Raw genomic sequence first — 15,123 nt, forward strand, 5'->3', positions numbered from 1 at the left:
AGGATGTCAAGGCTGCTTATTGTCAAGGCAGGCTTTTTTTTTTTTTTTTTTTTTTTTTTTTCCCCACTCCTTGTTCTCTAATGTAATAAAAGCTTTCTTCACAGCAGGATAAATTTATGCTCCAGATATAGCAATTTTGTGGCTGGTAATTTTCGAGGCCAACGATGTCAATTAATCCATTTTCTCAGGGCTGTGCAAGGGAATAAAAGGATCCATAGGGTCCAAGCCTCGAGTTTCTCTAGTATGCAACGTTAGCAAGAGGGATATTTTTTTGTGTGTGGAAAAAAAAATGCCAGCATTTATTTACATTGCAAAAGTACTGCCACGAGTTTTCAGAGAAGGAGATCCAGTATCAACGATCAGTCAGTCACTGCAGACTAGTTACCACTGCACAGCTTGGCTCAGTAAATAAAAAAATCCAGACAGAAGTGTATGCTGTATATTTTACTCCCATGAAATAAAACACATTTTTTTTCATGTTTGCTGAAAAGTAAAACAATAATATTGTACGAAATGTTATACACAGGGCATGTTTTACATTGCAATATCAGAAACATCATTGCATCCACCAGAGGTACTATTCTAAAACTGATATTCACACAATTTTTTTAATAATTATATGTTAGAAACATACAGTGTCGCATTTAGTATATACATTCCCTTGCTTGCAAGCGAAAAAATCCTAATCGCTTCTGTGTAACATGCTTTATTTTAAAGCCTAACCTTTTAAAAACACTGTTGTGATATTACTAACAACTGCTTTTATAAAATTAATTTGACATTTCGATATATATACATCCTTTCAGTCATTTTTATGTTAACAATGCTAAACTTAAAAAATAACAAGCTTATAGTAACATTAAAATGTCATATCATATCCAGTCAAACATTTGTCCATATATATATATATATGTCCTTGTAACTGTTGAAATACTCTTAGTGAAAGAAAGATCTCAGAATCTGTAGGAGGTCCTTTGAAAACAAAGGAACTATCTTATTTCAGTGGTTTCCTCTTTTTTTCTCTCTCTCTTTCTCTGTCTCTTCCTCTCTCTCTGACTCTGTCTGATTTTTCTTCCTTTCTCTTTCTCTCTAGTGCCCATTACTTTCTAGTGAAATTCTCAGTCTCTGCGGGAAATGGGAAGGGATTCCCATGCAGTGTTTCCTACTTGAATGTTTCACACGGGTCTGTCCACTGCGTACTGGCAAGCACTCAGGTTGGAAGCGGGGTTCTGCACACTGGCATAGCCAAAACTGGAGTGCTGCTTGGCTTTAAGTCTCAGACTCGCCAAGCTCGAGTTACATGTGTCCCTATAAACATACGGAGGCGTTGGAGGAGCATAAGGACAGGCTGGCGTTGGCACTGCAGAATTCAGGGAGGGATTGCTCAAGTTGTTCAAGTTATTCAGGCTGTTGAGGCTGGAGCCAGGGACCCCGGTGACTGCAGAGGGTACCATGCTTGAAGACATACTCATGGAGGAGATGGAGTTTGGAGGGGAGAACATGCTCTGAGAAGACAGAGGGTTGACATTCATGGAGTTGAAGAAAGGAAAGCTTTTGGTGGAGAGGGAAGCGGAGGTCAGGCCCTTGGCCGCCCAGTTGTTGTACGAGTAGCCAGGGTACATGTCATCATAGGGCTGCATGAGGCCGTTAAACTGTGGACCAAAGCCGTTTTTGCATAGCTCGGCTTGCTGGTTCCTTTCTCTCTTTCTCCATTTGGCTCTGCGGTTCTTGAACCAAACCTTTGGAAAGAGGGGAGAGGAAGGGAGGGAGATGCGAGAGGCGAGTTAGTCAGGAACCACTATAACCACCTTTGCAGGTTCTCGGGGCAACAGCTGAACATGTTCGTGTCTAAGTTATATATAAAAATGTGTACGAACATATATATATACACATCCATATATAGATTCGCCTTCTCCGCTGTGGAGCCCCGCGCTGGGCTGGGGCAGCGATGTGCTGCCGGGACCGCCGAGCACCCCCGAGGCCACCCGGGTTTAGCAAGGTAGATTCGTGGCCGCGTCATTCCACCCTCATCCACCCCCACCCTTCCATTCCCCACCCCCAGTCCCCTGTCCCCCCCCCCACCCTGTAGCCCCCCGCATAATTTGTGATGCTCTAATTCGCGCCACAGAGGTCAACGCTTCCTTCTTATTCTCTCTCTTCCCTCTCGCCCCCACCCTGCCCCTTCATTTCTCTCTTGTTTTTTTTCCCCCTTCTCCCTTGGCTTTTTCGGCCCTGAAGCCATCCAGGGGAAATACAAAAGTGCAAAAGCGAGGGCAAAGCTCCTGGAAATCCGCGTAATATTTAAGGCAGTGGTACGGGGAAGGAGGGAGAAGCCAGCAACTAATAAATCCTTGCTGCAGTTTGCTAAAGCTACAAGTTCCTCCTGCGTGAAAGCTTCCAGTGCCGAAAACTACTTTCTAAACAAACTCGTTCGACTGCCTTTGGTGGGAGGGAGGGGAGAAGGGGGGGGAGAAAAGAAAAAGGAATTTAAAAAAAAAGGAAAAAGAAAAAAAATCGCCATTAAACAACGTGCTAAACGAGATCTAAGGGACCCTCCCCGCAGACAATGGAGAAAACGTCCCCTTTCCCAATCCACATCTGAGCGTCTGACCCGTCGGGCAGCCGCCAGCAGCAGCCTCACCGTGTGTATTGAAACCACCCCGACCTCGGGGTGTTTGTGGTAACCCCCACCCTAGTCGAGCAGGGCGGGAGCTGGCCGTACACCACGGAGTCGGGCCCGGTCTGGAGGCATCGCGCGGACCGAAACAAAAACTCCCGCAAAAGCCGCGTTGCGACCGACAGCGCTCCGTGCAGGACACCGACCCGGCCGCGTCCCGCTCCCGCCGTGGGGCTACCCCGTCGCCAACACCTCCAGCTCGGGGCGGAGAGCCGGCCCCGCTCGCTGCTGACCCCAGTTCTCACTGTCTCGCTTTCCTCAATCGACATCAGGGAGAGGATTTATGTGGGATTTCCGAAAATCTGAAGGTTCGACCCATTTGCAGGCTTCTTTTTGCATGCGCGTGTTGGGGTTTGTTGTTTTTCTTTTTTCCCCCCAGCGCGGCTTTTGCAGGCGAGCAGGATCCGGCCGCGGCATCTCTGCAGCGCCGCGATGGTCCCATAAATCTCAGAGGGGGGGAAAGGGCGGAGAGAGACGCTCGTCGAATTGTGAAACCAAAAGAAATAGAAAATGCAAGGAAGGGCACGTTTGGGAGTGCCTCGGAGTGAAGCAAAAGCTCTTGTGTATTTTACATCTTTTTCTCATTAGAGAGAGCGCAGGTTGCAGCCTGTTCCAAGTTGCTTTCTTAGCTAATGTTTTCATTAGCGTTTCGATCAAAAGGAGCGGGACGCATCGCACGGTGAAGGCGAAACGTGCAGCAAACCATATTTCGGAGACACAGAGAAGGATCCCAATCTGTCTCGCTCTGACAGAAATGTCCTGCTCTGCCCTGCTTTTGTGCAAAGGCTCAGAAGTTTACATACAAGCCAAAATCGAAAGCAGCTGCAAACATTTCAGCCCTCCTTCCCTTTTCCCACCCTCCCTGACCCCCGCTGCTCCGAGCTGGAGTGCTGTGTTGGGACTTACCCTAACCCTGGCCTCGGTAAGGTTGGTCCAAACGGCGATCTCCTCCCGGGTGGACATGTCCGGGTAGCGATTCCTCTGGAAGGTGGCCTCCAGCTCCTGCAACTGCTGGCTGGTGAAGTGAGTCCGTTGCCGTCGCTGCCTCTTCTTTTTGGAGGGGTCCTCAGGCCCCGCATCCTCGTTCTTGCTCTGTTGACTCTTATCTTTCTCTGAAGGGGGGGGGGGAACAAAAAAAAAAACAAGGCGAAAAACGAGGGCGCCTCAGCCTCCTCAGCCTCCTCGCCAGCGGCCGGGGAAGGGTTTGTCCCCAGCACTGCTGTATCCCGCAGATTGCCCCGAACGCGACTCGGCGCTGTAATGATTAACCAACGCCGGCCTCCCGCCGCCGCGGCCCCTCCGCGCCCGCGGGCACTCACGAGCGGCTCCTCCCGGTGGAACCGCCGCCGCCGGGACAGCGGGACTGAGCCGCCTCTCCGTATGCAAGCGTTCCACCTATCTGCATCCACGCTATTCTCCCATCTGTATACATGTAATCCTTATTATTTGCCTATCTACACCCGTATTATTCGCCTGCCTGTATTAGTATTATTTGCCCGCCTATAACAATATTCTTTGTCCGTATATATCCATATCCTTTGTCCATCTGTATCCATATTACTCGCCCATGAATTCCCACATTATTTGCCAGTCTGTATCCATACGGTTCTCCCACCGGTATACGTGCTATTCGTCTACCCTTACACATGTCATTGTCTCTCCTATAGCCGGCACACAGATACCACACGCGAAAAACCACGAAACCTATCTCGGCTCGGGTGCGGAGCGCTCCCGGGCAGAGGGGCGGCGGTGCATCGCGGTCCGCAGGGCTGCCGGGGCCGCCTGCCCGACCGGGTCGAAGCAGGACAGGGCGGCGGGGCGCCCTTCGGCTGGGGTCTCTGCCGCTCGCCCCCTCTTACCTGCGGCCTCGGGGCTGGAGGTGTCGGAGATGGTGTGCACCTCCAGCCGGTGCTTGGCGGACTCCAGGGAGGAGCGCCCCTGCCCCGGCGCCAGCGCCGTCGCCATGGCCAGCGCGGGCTGATGGTGGTGGCAAGATGATGAAGAGGAGGAGGAGGAGGAGGAGGAGGAGGAGGAAGGTGAGGAGGAGCACAGCTTATTCCCGGCTCCCAGGCGCTCCAGGTTTAACGGGTCCTTCATGCAGTTCATCGGCAGAAGGACGCCGAAGTCTACGTGCGCGCCTGGGGGGTCGATAGGAGAAGGTATGCGTGTGTCTGTAGGTGTCGGTACGTGTAGGAGCGTCCACGAGGCGCCCCCTCCGCGGGCGCGGAGCAGCCCCGCGGCTGCGGGGGGTCAGGGTTGCCAGACGGGGAGCCGCGGCGGGGCGGGCGACGTTCGACTAGCGCCCAGGTGGCACGGCGAGCCTCGGAGCCCCCGCCGCCCGGGGGGCCGCGGCGGCGGCGACAGGCGAGAGGGCGAGTCCGGTCCTGTAAGAGCCGTCACGGCGACACGGCTGCTCCCCGGCCGGCAGCCCCCGGCCCGCCGCGGATCTCCGCGGGGCGGGGGCGGCGAGGCGCGGCAGCGCTCCGCGGGGCGCTCCTCTCCGCTGCCCGCGCATGGACCCGCGCCGCGGCCGGCCCCGCACAGCATCAGCTCAGCCGCTTCCCTCTTGGCCTGACATCTTAAACCGGCGGCGGCCTTCCCCGCGCCGCACGTCACCCACCCCGCCCCGCACCGCCCCCGCACCGCCCCTCCACCACCCGCTCCGCCCCGCCCGCGCCCCGCCCCGCCCGAGCGGCCCTGCGCGCCCCCCACCGCCGGCCATTGCCACGCGGGGGGCCCCGCACCGCCCCCGCACCGCCCCTCCACCACCCGCTCCGCCCCGCCCGCGCCCCGCCCCGCCCGAGCGGCCCTGCGCGCCCCCCACCGCCCCCCGCGCTCTCCCGGCGATGGGCACACCCACCCCCCATCTCAAAACCACCGCCCTGTTTGCCCCGCGGGTGGTACCCGCGCCCGGAGAGCCCGGCCTCCGGCCGCCCCTCACGGGGCACCCCGTCGGGGCGGTCCGTGCACGTCCGTTCCGCGCCTCGCCGCACTCGCGGACCCGCGGGGGTAAGGAGTGGAGCGCTCAGCACTGGCAGAGGCGCTGCAGCAGGAGGAAGAAAGTGGGGAAGCCCCGAGCCCGATTCCCTTCTTATGGAGAGGGTGGAAAACAAACGGGACGGGGACGCGGCCGGTTAGACGGTGGATCTTGGGCTGATAATATCGATAACTAAACACAAGCGACAAAAACTTCCCCTCGCTCGCGTTCTGGTCTTCCTCTGCCCGCACGGAAGACGGAGAACACGGGGGGAAAATCCCCTCCTTGGCTTTGCCGTTCCCGCCCCTTCCCTGCAACCGGCTCCCAAAAGCTAGCTCCCAAGGAGGCTTTTCCACCCTGGTTTTACAACTTACCCGCGTAGTTACCCGCGGGATGATTCCTCCCTCTCGACGTGGATCCGCAGGGACCGTCCCGCGCCCCCGCAGTAGTCCCCGAACCCACGCCCACGCAAGCCGTTCACAGAGTTCGGCCAAGTCCCACACAGGGCCGGGAGCCGGCACACAACCTTCTCATACCCCTCTCCGAGACTTGGGGGCAGGATTTGACCCCTCGTCCGGGCAGCGGCAGTAGAGGACGGGCTGTGCTGTCCCGCCGTTCCCACTTACGGGGCCGTTTCATAGCGCAGGGGCGAGGCTGCTGTGGACCTAGGTCTCGCAGGAGGAAGGAGGAGCGGAGCTATTTCACGCGCGTCTAAGGCGGTGGCAGGTTGCCCTCCCGTGCTGGCCAGTTCCTCCTGGGGCAGAGGAGTCTGTCCCCGAGCCCTAGCCCGCAAAGCCGACACTGCCCCAGGGGAGTCGTGGCTGTGGCAGGGATAGGAGCCCGAAGGAGCCCAGGCGCGGGAAATGCAGGTTTAAGTCTCTATCTTCAATTTGACTGGCCGGTCACTGGTATCGAAAAGTTACAGAAAGCTTCCCTTTGATGTAGCCCTTTACACCCACGTCCCAAAGCCCAAACTTTTCTGTGTCCCGTTCACGTCCCGTTTGCCACACCCCACCCCCGCCTCCCCGCAAGGGTCTTCCTTAGTCGCTGATTCTTGTTCAAGGTATGTATCATCCATTGCAATCTTAGTTATCGCTAAATTATACATATTACTTTCGCAGCCTGTTAGTAAAGAAGGTTAAATTAATTTACATTCTGCTCATTATCTGGTGTTTAAATGACGTGTTTTTATCCCTGAGATTTGGCAAAGAATCTCTTTCCTTAGACCCCACAGCGTTTCGATGGAGACAATGCTCTTACATTTGTAGTGGATTTTAATCTGATAAGACTCTAATTTGCTTAAGTCTTTTAAATAGGGGGTTTAAAATGATTCTAGCCGTTTTCTTATTGAATTTCCGCTAATTCCCCAAAGATCATAAAGTATATGTGTAAAGTAAATATTTCCTCCCTTTGCACCGGCAGTAGATGACCTATAACTAAGTCAATATGAATCCAGCTCCATTCTGCACATTTTGTTTACCAATCATATCCCAGATTCTTCTTAACCTCTCGCTGCCTCCGTGATCCCACACCCAGAATCCCCCCCTCTAGCATTTGCCCACGGCGGGACTGTGCCAAGATCGCGGGCAGGGGGCTGCCACGGCCTCGGCCTCGCTGCGAGGGGCACTTGGGAGGGGGCGCTGCCCTCCTCCAGCCCCCAAATCGGGGTTCCAACAAGTCTACAAAGCCCTGGGGAGGGGGAGCCAAAGGGAGAAGGGATACAGTGGTATCTCCTCCCATCTTTTTTTTTCCAAACGGGGCAACGCAACCCTGTCGCAGATGACACCCATCACCACTTTTCTTTTTTTTACATTGATTTATTTTTAGTCATTTGGGGGCAATGCTGGCTTCTTCCGTCGCGGCTCGAAACGAAAAGTCCCTCCCGCCTGCTCGGCTCAGAGTGCTTGTTACACGTTTATGTCCTCGCAGGGCGCAGCCCCTGTATCCGTCCGCGGTAGCCCTCTCTGTCCTGGGACAGTTGGCATGAGCAGGCGGTTCCTGGCGCGCTTCCCTAGGGAACGGGGAGAGTAGGAGCAGGGCCCGGCCACTGCGCCACCCTCCCACACCCTCCCTAGCACCAGCCTCGCGTCTCCTAGACCCGGGCGGGACAGACCCTCCTGCCGTCCCCGCGCCCCTAAAAGCGGGGCACAGCACTGGCCTGGGCCCTGGAAGCCCAAAGAGAGAGGCTGTCGGCATTTCCTAACGTGCCTTTGATTAAAACTCCCCCACCCCAGGCAGGAGGGGAGCTACCACACAGCATTAGTTGTCATGGTGACCATAAATCACGTAAATCCAAAAATACCCACCTATAATCTGAGATGAAGCTTTTATTTCCCAAGTGAAATAATATTTTAAAAGCTGTCAGCCAACCGAAAAACAACCTAATTGTAGTCACCCAGGTAATATATTAGCGGTAAAGGTTTCAATTAAAATATCAAGTGTTTTTAAATCTTTTTCTTCATTTTTTTTTTTTCTGCTAGAAACTCCCATCACCTCTCCGGTTCGGGTCTTGCCCGCAAAGCAGTCTCACCCACCTACCGACTGTCCGCGCCTGCTGCGTGTAGCTACCACCGCTGAAAAAACTCCAACCATTTGGGGGAATTCTTCCCTTTCCCTTTCGCGTGGCGCTGCAGGGCCCGTCGGGGACGCGTGCCTGTGGGCTGGAGGGCATCCGCCCGCTGCCAAAAATGGAGAATCGGGGTTGCTCCCCACTCCACTCCACCTTCTTTTTAATTTCGTGGGGTTTTGACGGTGGGGGGGATTGTTTTTTGGTTTAGGTGATGGGGTTTTTTGGTTGGTTGTTTTTTTTTTTTTTTTTTTAATTTTATTTTATTTTTTTGGTGGCTTTTTTTCTGGTTTTTTTTTTTTTTTTCCCCCTTTGGGGGGTTTTTTGACCTCAACCTGCCATCGGCAGAGCTGGCGACCCAGGATGCCCGGTGCCGGTCCCGGTGCGGGAGATTCCGGAGCGGGGCCGGGAGCTGAGAAGCTCGGCTGGGGGGGCTGCAGGGTGGCCAGACCTACTGCGGGTATTTATTTTCCCACTTTTCCTTTATCTTCGCACGAGAACTTTGTTTCTAGGCGTAATAGTCCCCTAAATGGATAAATTGGTTCTTATGTAGAGTCTCCAGCTAGTCCTGTTGTCTTTTACCTTTGGCTTGTTGTCTTTCGCCTATCTCGGATTACCGGGTATTCTCCTCGATGAAGAGCCATTAATTACCCATTCAGTCAATATTAGGAAGACTACAGAGCTTTTTACATAGGATTAAGAAGACATCAGATTGTTCCGTTAGTATATTCCTACTCACGAATAAGCTTTCGTTATACATTTAGTTTTCCCTGGAGTGAGGCTAACAACTGCTGCATATATTATTCTCAGACGACAACCAGGGAGAGAAAAAATTCTATAACCGAAACGCAATAAATAACTTCTAATTTGCGCTTGGCGGGGGGTGCGGGACAGGGAGCTCACCTTCCGCGGCGCCGCACAGGGGCAGCGCACCCGTGGAGTGCCTGTGCCCTGGCTAGGGGACATTCCTGCTCCACGGCGCGGGTCACAATTCCGGGGACAAATTTGGCCACGCTGTGTGAGGAGGAGGGTGAAGCTCGGCTCTGCCTGGTGGCCCAGAGGCGGCAGCGACGCCCGGCTCCGGCTCCGCCTCGGCCCCCCCGCCCTGGCTCCCTCCCGCGGAGGCAGAGGCTGCGCGCCCACCTCGTCCCGAGGCTCAAAAAAGGCACCGGGGACCTTTGCTTTGCACGCTGCCGTGCCTTTAGCCGGCCTGGACGGAAAGCTGAATCAGCATTAGGTTTTAAGTTTTTGTTTTTGAGAAAGAAATGTTCAGTTACAAAAGATTCAGACCAATTTTTTTTTCTTTTTTGAGCGAGAGAGTTGAAACAATCGATTTGTGATGCTGAGTGACGATATAGGGCGGAAGGTAATTTCAACGTTTTATGCTGGAGGCTGCTGTTTCAGCAATACCTAGATTATCGATTAGAGGGAAGGATTCTTAAGTAGAATTCACAGAGCTAACAAATAGTATAGATTATATATATATATATATATATATATACATGTACACACAAATATCTTAAGCATCCTTTCACCCTGCATAAAAATTATTCGAACAAACCCACTAACAAGCATTTACGTGTGCTGTGGGGCTGCCGAAGCATGTGCTGAAGTTTTCCTAATTTTGTAGGACTGGTCACGCAGCAGCAATTTTCCCGTCTCTCTGGAGAAACCTGACACCCGCCGGACTGCGTTTGACACTCAAGGCTGCGATAATATTTTCATACTTTCCCATTTTCCTTTCCTCGGCGTGGCCACGGACTCGTTTTTTCTGGAATAACCCTCCCTCCCCGCGCCCCATTCCCCACGGAAACTGGGCATGCCAGTGTCGTTTTGGAGGGTCTCCTACTGAATTTCGTTTCCTCCTTTCGCAGAAGCATCGATTTGACCAAACAGTAGTATGTTTTGCTATTATTGCCAGTGGTTCTAGTTAGCGATTATTCTCCTCGTGGCCACCGACGGTGCCTAACTCACCAAATTACCTGACTGCCCTGGTAATTTCAAGAGCTGAACTGTGACGATGTGTGTGGGGGTGTCCTCAGTCTCCTCTACTCCCTTCCCCACCTCCCACCCAGCCATCCCCAAAGATTAGACCATTTGCGAAGTCAATCCCATAAAGCATGGCATACTGACGGCCAGGTAAGATAAAAATCAACGAGCACCGCGCCGTTTTAAGCAAATCAAAGCCAAGACTCAACAAAACCCTCCAGTATCACGAGAAAACTCCCATGATTTCTACTCTTTACAGCAAGTCTCACGAGCAGCCCTGGGCGTCTCGGGACTTGCCATTTTTCGTTGCACAGAGGCAGGGGCTGCGGCTGCACGTAAGTATTGTCCCCACGTCTGCAGTGATATATTTCCATATCTGCAAGGATATATCTGTATCCGTGGTCGTCGCGCTTCCCTTCCCCGTAAAAGGGCATGGTTTAATGATCAGGCAACTCCGCGTTGCTTCTTGGACTCGGACGTATATTTTAATTAACGGCATTAAAGGTGTTTAGATAGCAATTTCCCCTGCAGCCCAGCGAGTCAAAACCAGACCGTTTGGTACGGTAACGAGGCAGGAAATTTTGCGTGTACTACAATAATCCAGGTTCATAATTGATGTTTAAGAAAATAACCATTTGTTTCTCGGCAGAGGAAGTAAAAGTTACCGTGTCACGGAACATATGTGGATATTACTTTTATAAATACTTAGTCGAATAAAGCTGACTTGGAAGGGCTCATAAATTTATTATATCAGAAAGGTCCCCACTTTCCCATTAGATCGTGCTAAGGGCTTTGATTAAGACCACCTGTTCATCGAGAGGAAAAGGTAGGGGAGGGTAAAAAGGCCTTTCTTATTTGCAAACCATATATAAAGCAATGTCACCCTTCCTTTCCACATTATTTGACACTTATTACTGGCCGAGGGGAAAAGTGTCATACCCTGGTAAAGCATATTTGTGCACAATTGAATATCGTGTATGTTTCCGGGATTAAAAATTATCGGCTCGTAATACCTTCTCGTTTGGATTTACCCCGGATTTTGTTCGCTAACCTTCCTTTAGACTAAGCATTTCTTTTTCTAGGGGTTTTGATGTCCAGCTAACAAATCCTGTTTAAAGTCTCCTGGGGAGGGTGGACTCGGGAAAGGGATGTGGCCTCTCCTGAAATCACTGGATGTTATTTGAGAAATAGCGAGCTGTTTGGCCAAACAGGGTTAATACAGTATTCTTACAAGGAAGTGTTTAACCACGGGACCAGGAATACGTGCATTATTAATTCACTCTAGTTTCCTGTATTATTAATTCAGGTTAATGTATTTTATTTAAACAAAATTACGTTTATCTTGGATTAAACAGTCTCTCAAAATACAGAGCGCTTGTTTTCTTCTTTGTAATATGTTTGCATTGCTGTTTTTCTTTACCACCCCTCGGGCTCGCCTATCAGACCCCCTGAAGCGGGCAGGGGAAGAGCAGGCAGGAACTCTCTCTGCCTGTAGACGGGGCGCTGTGGGGCTGCCTACCTCTGAGAGCAGGAGAGGGCTGACGGCTTGTTTACGGGTGAGGGGGTGAGTGGTGTCAAAAAATAGAAAATAAATATAAATACAAGGGCGACGCTGCGGGTGTCTGAACGGCGCACTGACACCGATACTGTTTTGGGGGGAGGCGCTGCCGCCGAGGGCTGGTGCGCTGCTGCGGCCGCGGGGGTGCGCGCACTCCCTTTCCCTTTCCCCTTCCCCTTCTTCCCTGTCCCGCGGGCGCGCAGCTCCAGGCGCAAGCGGCGCCCGGCGGGCAGCAGAGGGCGCGCTGGCGCCGCGCAGGCGGTCCCGGCGCGGGGCTGCCCCCGCCGCCCCGCAGCGCGCCCCGCGGAGCGGCGCGGAGGGGCCACCGCGCACCGCCGGTACCGGGGGGTGGCCGCCCGGAGACCGCGCTGCCGGCGGGCTCCTTGTGGCCCTCCGGCTCCTCCATCCCTCTTACTGATGTCCACCTCCTTGGGAAAACGACACTCGACGGCGGCGGGCTGCACCCCTGGGCACGGGGACACGGGGCGGGGGGGGACGGGGGAGAGGTGTGTGGGTGGTCAGCGCCCGACGCTTCCCCGGGGGCGGCTCCGCCTGGCTCCACACCCGCGCACCGCTCCCCACGGCAGCGGGGCCGCTGTGCCTCCGGCCCGACGGGCGATAGTGTCTCTTACCTAGCTGAACACAGGCGGAGACAAGTTTGCGGCAGTTGGACTCCATTACCCGATATCTGAAAAAGATGAAGGCACCGGAGTTTTAAAACGATTATTTTGGGATTGAAAAGTACATGCAAAAAACCCGAAACGCCGCCGCCTCAGGAGTACGTCTCAACGATGGGGGTTGGAACATGCACTTTTCTCCAGAGATACGCTTAGTGTCCCCTCTCCCTGCCTCAGCCTCGGGTCCCACCCGAGTTACACCACGGGACAGGCGCAAACGCCCGTGGCGGTTTCCCAGCCCGTTGGACCGCTCGGCCTCCCTCTATCCCTCGGTACTTGGGGACGAGGAGGAGAGTCCCCTGACCTCGTGGTCGTACGCGGGACACCCCGGCCCCGGTCGCAGGGGAGATGTAGGCAGCGGGTACCAGCAGCCGCTACCCCACCACGGCGGAAGTTGCGCGGCAGCGGCTGCGCCTCCGCGCTCCCCGGCCGCCACTGCCGCCTCCTTGTCTGAGACGTCGGGCAGTAAAATCACAGGATTAGTGCCTGATTGAGATGTCTGTTCGTGATATATTACAAAATTCATTATCACAGCTCTCTACTAACTCGATATGAAGTAACACAGATGGGATTTTATTAGTCCAGGCTTCAAATGTTTACTTATGATAATTTCGGGGAAAATTTGCATGTCACCATCATTTCGGTAATCTTTCTTCTTCTTCATCGCTTCTTTTTTAATGTCTGGACCGGGCGCATTATTAGCTGGTGCTTAGAAATGCGGTAGCCTGGAGCCGAGGCACGTTTGGGATGAGCAGTGCCAGCCGCAGCACTCGCCGTGCAGGGCCCCGCGGCCCCGACCCTGCCACCCTCTGCCGGGCAGGCGGGATAAGGCCGTGGAAAAAGGGAAGGAAAGGCAGGGGGAAAAAAAAGGAAAAAAAAAAAAAAAAGAAAAAGGAAAAAGAGGGGGAAATGGGAAGGTGCGGTTATCGAGACTCCTCGGGGTCATGTCGTGACATGGCGGTTTATATTCCAAGCTGAAGGACGCCAGAGAGGAACTCCCTCCAGCAGCTGGGCCTAGCATACGAGCAGTGCCTAAATTAATCGAGAAGACAATCGAGAGAACCTTAAGTCTTTGCCGATGGTCCTTATTTCGGCATAGGTCTCTGTCAAGATCAGTCCTGCGTGACAAATTCAGCTGCCCTCCCCCGCGGCCTGCCTCTATGACTGATTTATCTCACGAGCGGAGACACACGGCTCCCCCAACACACACGCACTGCCACGGAGGGGAAGTTTTTCCTCTCTACTCAAATGCCGGTCTCCTCCGAGAAAAGTGCCTTTCCCGGACGAATTATTATTCCTTCCTTGCTCTCAGTTGCCCATATTTCTCCTTCCTTTTCTCCTCTCCGTATCCTCTTTTAATTTTTGTTGCAAGGCATATCGCAGTACGGGGCCAAGGGGAGTGAGAAGCGTTTCCCCCTATTGTCTCCAGCCCGGCGACTCAAACGAAAGCAACTCCACTTGCTTTTCCATTTCCATTTCTCTGAGCACTCAGAACTAAATATCTCTGCACCTCCACGCACCCACAGCCCCAGAAAACGCACCAGCTGTGCGACCTTCCCTTTCTCCGCGGCCGGGCCCGCTCAGCAGCAACCTGCTCGGAGCAACTGCAGGGCGCAGACAGGAAAGCACTGTCAAACTGCATTATTATTTTTACCCTTATTGGTATCTATCACTATTCTTTCGGGAGAAAAAAAAAATCCACCATCTCCCAGAAATAACGAGAGTCGCCTGGTAAGGATCTCAGCACCACCCGAAATACTGTGGTCCGTGATTTTGGCGGGAGGCTTTTCGGCAGAGGCCCGCGGCCGCTGGCTCTCAAACGAAAGGGGGTTCCCTGCGGGGCCTACCCTTTCCCGGTGCCCGCAGGGCAGCCGTGCCCCGTCGTCCTCCCGCGGGGCGTACTGTGGTGTCCCGACCACAGACCCTGCAGCCGGCGCGGCAGACCCGCCGCATCGCTTTTGGGAGGCCCGAGCGCGGGCCGGCGCCGCTGCCGCCCCCCGCCCGGGTGCGCGGCTCCGCGGCGGGAAGGAGCTGCCTGCGCGGCCGCTTCCCCGGCGCCCGCCCCGCCGAGGGAGGCAGGGACCGGCAGTGCGGACAAGCAACGCGGGGGCAGCGCTTGTTCCCCTCGCTGACAGCCCCGCGGGACGGGCCGCAGCCGCTCGGAAGGACATCAGAGACTCAGGTCCACGGGACCCCGTCCAGCCGGCCCACGGCCCCACCGCCCGCCCCGGGGTGGGCAGAACCGGGACCGGCGGGGTCCGCAGCCCCGCTTCTGTCCCGCCGACACCTCCCGCGCCTACCGCACTCACCGAGGCCGGTCGCGCTGTCCGCCCCGCTGCTCTCGCTGCTGGTGCCTGTGCTGGAGGGGGCGGCGGGGCCGCGCCGGGCTCCTGCGCTGGCTGCGGGGCCGCGGAGCCGCCGCTGGCTCCCTCCTTCCCCGGCCCTCCCGCGCCCCCGCCCCGCCCCGCCCGCCTCCCCGGGCCCTGACGTCACGCAGGCTCCGCCGAGCGCTCCCCGCCGCCGTAGGGCCGGGCCGGGCCGGGCGGCTCCGCGGCTCTCCGCGGGCACGGGCTCAGCGGCGGCGGTGGCAGCCCCCAGCCGCCGAGGGGACAGGGGGCAGGACGGAGGACAAAAGTCGGCGGCGGCAGCGCGGCGCCGGGATAGGTAGCCAGAGGAAAA

General features: G+C 55.0%; 1 protein-coding gene across 2 annotated transcripts; it reads right to left on the minus strand.

The window, feature by feature from the left end:
- Positions 1–1,026: 1,026 nt before the first annotated feature.
- On the minus strand, positions 1,027–14,835 carry PITX2 (paired like homeodomain 2). Of its 2 annotated transcripts, XM_017805786.1 has the most exons (5): positions 14,754–14,835; positions 12,400–12,455; positions 4,537–4,815; positions 3,584–3,789; positions 1,027–1,739 (listed from the first exon to the last, which is right to left on the minus strand). In XM_017805786.1, the coding sequence occupies exons 2-5, from the start codon at positions 12,443–12,445 to the stop codon at positions 1,176–1,178; spliced, it is 1,095 nt and encodes a 364-aa protein (XP_017661275.1). In that variant the 5' UTR covers positions 12,446–12,455; positions 14,754–14,835; the 3' UTR covers positions 1,027–1,175. The 2 variants fall into 2 exon arrangements, with proteins under 2 accessions (XP_017661275.1, XP_017661276.1); XM_017805787.1 differs by lacking the exon at positions 4,537–4,815.
- Positions 14,836–15,123: the final 288 nt, after the last annotated feature.

This window comes from Lepidothrix coronata, unplaced genomic scaffold, assembly GCF_001604755.1.
Source record: "Lepidothrix coronata isolate B3197 unplaced genomic scaffold, Lepidothrix_coronata-1.0 Scaffold13, whole genome shotgun sequence".
NCBI lineage: Eukaryota > Metazoa > Chordata > Aves > Passeriformes > Pipridae > Lepidothrix > Lepidothrix coronata.